General features: G+C 39.0%; 1 protein-coding gene across 4 annotated transcripts in view; it reads left to right on the top strand.

The window, feature by feature from the left end:
- The window catches only part of tnnt1 (troponin T type 1 (skeletal, slow)), a 20,161-nt gene extending 15,767 nt beyond the window's left edge, over positions 1-4,394 (top strand). For all 4 annotated transcript variants that reach the window (XM_032536912.1, XM_032536915.1, XM_032536913.1 and 1 more), the window contains 6 exons: positions 305-382; positions 1,627-1,740; positions 1,856-1,965; positions 3,358-3,448; positions 4,006-4,046; positions 4,154-4,394. In XM_032536912.1, the coding sequence (XP_032392803.1) occupies positions 305-382; positions 1,627-1,740; positions 1,856-1,965; positions 3,358-3,448; positions 4,006-4,046; positions 4,154-4,199 (480 nt within the window). In that variant the 3' untranslated portion in view covers positions 4,200-4,394. The remainder of the gene's footprint in view (positions 1-304; positions 383-1,626; positions 1,741-1,855; positions 1,966-3,357; positions 3,449-4,005; positions 4,047-4,153) is intronic.
- Positions 4,395-4,879: the final 485 nt, after the last annotated feature.

Genomic DNA, 4,879 nt, shown 5'->3' with positions numbered 1-4,879 from the left:
AGAGTATGTATATATTGTGTATATATTGGTGTGTATATTTTTGTTTTGGTTGTTTTGTGTTTAAGCACAGTGTGAGCAACAATGCTCCCATGAAAAATTCCACGTATGTTCCTCATACCTGGCAAATAAAGCTGAGTAAGTAATTAATAACATATTTGTCAATAATCTTTGAATGAGTTGTAAAAAAATGCAGACATACAATGTAATAATGAATGATTTAATGTACTTTTTATCCCAATGCTGTTTCATGTTTAATAAACTGCACCAAGCGGTTTATGGCTTGTTTGCTTTGCTTTTCCATCAGGAGCGTCGTCGATCCGAGAAAGCTGAGATCCTGAGGGTCAGAGCAGAGAAGGAAAAGGACAGACAGAACAGGATTGCGGTAACGCACGCGCACACACACACACACACACACACACACACACACACACACACAAAAAGGTACAAATAAATCACCCAGTCCACACATATCTATATAGGCTGTAAACAGGCTCAAATTTTTTCTCACATGTAAAACCATTGTTAATTTATAAAATGTAAAAAGCTGCTTAACACAGCATAAAATCTCCCCTTCAGGTTCAAAACAATATAATTCAGGGGCGGAGCCAGGCATTGTAAACGTTCGGGGCTCAACCCAGATCTGGGGGCGGGGTGATTTTAACCCAGCTATATACTTTTTAAAGATAATTGATAATAGAATGCCTAGAAATCTGTACATCATTTGGGAAAATCATAATAGTTGGCAAGAAAAAGAATCATCCTGTAAAGCCTACATCCCAGAGGTGGTTTAGTTTATCTCCCATTGCTTGTAGACGAGTATGCCTGTCAGTTTTTTTTTTTATTGTGTCTCGTCTTCAACTTTGCGAACGTGCTTGAAAACAGTGTTAACTTTTCCTGCTTCAGAGTCCTGATATAGTTCACAAAATTTCAAAACTCTACTATTCCCAAAGAGGGGGTAATATGTGCAGTAATAGAGCAAATGTAGGTTAAAGGAGAACTATGCAGTTTTTGTAGCTTAATTTACCTTAACTGAACAGCTTCAGAGTCAAATGGAATGGTTATCTTGTTTTTTGCGGGTTGGATTGTGGTCATCTCGCTTCTTCCTAGCGCATGTGAACGGAAAATCCACCCATGCGTGATATCAGGTCTCATGATGTAACAAATTGCTTCACGGCACTGCATACATACGCCTACACGTCCCCGTTCAGGAACCGTCGACAATGATGTTCAGCATCTCTGAAATCAAGAAACACCCCGGAACAAAAACAAATCTGCGTCTTTCTACGATCTAAAGTGGCGTGCTCATCGGACTCAAAGCGCCAAGCCTAGGAAAGCATCCGTACATGAGCGCCACATGTGTCTTATTGACAGCTACTTTCATCCAATCTTAAGTCAGCACCGTGGAAACGCGGTGAGCATATTACCATATATGGAAGTTAACGTAGCTGGTAGCTGGTAAGTGGTAGCGGGACACCCACAGAACAGAGAAACGTTTTATAGATGTTAATTGAGAGAGATTCACATGAAGAATGTGAAAATCTTTATTTAAATATTAAAAACAACTTTTTTTATAGTCAGATTTAACACTGAGCGACATTTTTCAAGTTTTTGTCAATCCTTTTTCAGGAGGAACGTCACAGAAAAGAGGAAGAGGAAGCAAAGAAGAAGGCTGATGATGACATCAAGAAGAAGAAAGTGCTGTCTGGCATTGGAGCCAACTTCGGAAGCTTCTTGGCCAAGGTCTGCTGTTATTCTCAGTAGAGATCATGATAACCCTGATGATGATGATGATGATGATGATGATGATGATGATGATGATGATGTTGACTGTGCACTGCGTGTCTTCCCATCCCAGGCCGAGACAAGGAGGGGAAAGCGTCTGACAGGTAGAGAGATCAAGAAGAAGACTCTGTCCGAGAGACGGAAGTCGCTAGACATCGATAATTTGAGAGAAGATGCGCTCAAGTGAGCTTTGGATTTCTCTGCATGTAGCCTCATGAATGGGGTTGTAGTTAGAGTGATACTGAGTATCTAAGGAGTTTAAATGGTGGTTTCTTTTTTCCCCTTCAAAATCAAAAACTCAAGAGCAAAGGTGTAAGGAATGGATTAAACAGTTTGTGTCTCCGCCAGCTTCAAACGTTAGCATGTCCAGCTAACTCATAACCCTTTTCCCACCAAAATTGACGTGTATATGCAGGTTTATAGAGACTTTTCTCCCCTTGCCTGTAGACGAGATTGCCTGTCAGTTTTTTTTTTATTGTGTGTCACGTTCAACGACACACACAATTCAATGACGAATGCGCTGGAAAACTTTTAATTTTTCCTGTTACAGCTTCCCGATACAGTGTACAGAATTGCAAAACCCTCATACCAATCGCTCTGCGTTCACTGTCACGCTTTCAAGGCACAGTACGTGTCCACAAGTAGCCTCACTTCCATGCTTCTCATTCATTGTCTACGGAAGCAACCAGGGAATGCATTGTAGTAATCATCTCAACGACTTTCCAGAGACAGGGCAGCAAATTGATCCTCATTTGCAAAAAGTTATGATTCAGGCTAAATAATGCAGATTGTGGGTCTAGCATGATTTGCTTCCTCTCAAAACTCCTGCAAATGTTATAAACTGATCATTGCCTATTTAAAATGAATTCAACAACTGCACAGCTGATTTCTCGCCATAAAATGTTCTTAGAAAACACACTTCGGTGAACTTTTTTGGAAAATAAGTGAAAGTTTCCAAAAAACAAGTTGTCATGCTGGTCTGTTTTGAAATCTGGAAGCATTCATTCAATCAGGTGCAGCCATTAGATAGGAGGTGAGAAGGTGTTGAAAGTTTAACACCAAACACCATGTAGGAAGGTGTAGCCTATTTTCTTTGCTTGTCAGTGGTCAGTGAAGAGAAACTAATAACTGCTAGTGGGTGAGCCCATCAAGCATCCACTGCTTGAAAGCGGGGAGATTCCTGAGGGTAGGCATACAGTAGAAAGCAGCATGGAGGGCATGTAAAATGTTACGTGGTTATTCAGCCTCTCTTTCAAACTCGGTGCCGACTAATTTATTGGATGTGCGCTGCTTGGGCGGAGATGGATGGAATTTGTGGCCAAGATCACAGAAGTTACAGGCGAGGTTGACGTCATGGTAACTCGCGTCATAGCATCCTGTGTCCCAGCCTCATAGACTGCTACAGTTCAACAACACAGACTGCTCCGTTAGAACTCCACACTCTGGGACGTTCTCTCAGCTGAGATGGACAGCATAGCGCTGCAGTGTTTCAGTGTGTATACAAAAAATGTCAGATTCATAGAAATAAAGTAGGTGGTAAAGTATGGTTCTTAATTTGATCTTTGTGTTTCCAAGGCAACGGGCCCAAGAGATGTGGAACTGGATCTACCAGCTGGAGTCTGACAAGTTTGACTTCATGGAGTACATGAAGCACCAGAAATATGAGGTACTGCTGGTACTTGCTAAGTCATGTTTTATTGTGTCATTTTTTATAGTATCATCTATATGTCCGTAGCTGTCCTATACTATATCATATACTATCTGTCTATCCATCTATCTATCTATCTATCTATCTATCTGGAATAGCTTTTGTATTGCATTACTGGAATCACTTTACTTTCATTTTGCACACTTGGAATTACTTTCTGCAAAAATGGCGAGAAAGAAAAAGCTTATTTAAGTATATTGCCCCATTTTTGATTCATGTCTGTGGCACATGCACGCAACAAAGAAGTGCACCTCTTTTTGTTGTAGTGGAATCTTGGTTTATGCTATATGAATAAATAAATAAGACATGTCATAGACACTAGACACTAATTTAATTAGGTCATAATATCAGTGTGACAAACGTGTCTCTGTCAGGAGACAATTGTCTCCTGACTTTTATTCTTGACATATTAATATAATTATTGATTATAAAAATAATCAGTAGTACTGATTCCTTTCATAATGGTTTTAATTCTTTTCCTATTACCTAAAATTCCTGCTGTTTGCTTCCTGCAGATCACCGTGCTGCTGAACAGAATCCAACATGCTCAGAAATTGTGAGTATAGTTACTTTTATACGAAATATACTGTAAAATATGATAAACTTCAAAACTTCAACACCTGTTACATCCGTTCCTACTTTCCTCCTCTTTTCCTATCACAGTAAAAAGATCCATGGAAAAGGCAAGGTGGGGGGTCGCTGGAAGTAAAGGGGGGGGTGGGGGGGACCCTGATACAACCCAAACAAGAGGCAGTATAGGAATGGAGGAATCACACATTTCACCTTTGATGATCTTTTGGTGCCAGAGCTGCTCTCTAGGCATTTTCTGTGTATGTGTGTGTGTGTTAAAGATATTAAATGTTTCTTGATAAGATGTATTGATAATAAAACAACATGCAATCAGTTTTGATTTGTAGTTTTTTAGTTTTTTCTTCATCTAAAGTGTTTAGATCGCAACGCCAGAATAATTTACTACTCTGTTGTTAGCTGCTGGACTCTGGTTTAGACATCAGGGGAATCAGGGTTTTTCACATAAAGTCTTCTTTAAACGATCCAGACTCAGTCCTTTTAAAACTCCTTTTGTACTTGTTCTGTCAACCAAAATTGCACAAAAATTACACGGATGATTCCATAGAAACACTCTTTAATTAACTCTTTTTTATTAATGATCACTTAACTACTTTCATTTAAATTGGGGGGTGTTTCATTTAAATTTATAGCATTTGGGGGAAAAATGAAATAGTTTCAAAACAGTATCCTGACTAAACTTTGACTTATATTATACCAGTCTGTAATTCTCTTAACATATGCAATCTGATTTGAAGTATTAGTCAAAATCATTCATAATTTCAGCTCTCAACTCAAAAAATAGGTATACATATTAATATA

This window comes from Etheostoma spectabile, chromosome 15, assembly GCF_008692095.1.
Source record: "Etheostoma spectabile isolate EspeVRDwgs_2016 chromosome 15, UIUC_Espe_1.0, whole genome shotgun sequence".
Lineage (NCBI taxonomy): Eukaryota > Metazoa > Chordata > Actinopteri > Perciformes > Percidae > Etheostoma > Etheostoma spectabile.
The sequence above is the reverse complement of the archived record's forward strand: the minus strand, read 5'-3'. Positions and strand labels throughout refer to the sequence as shown.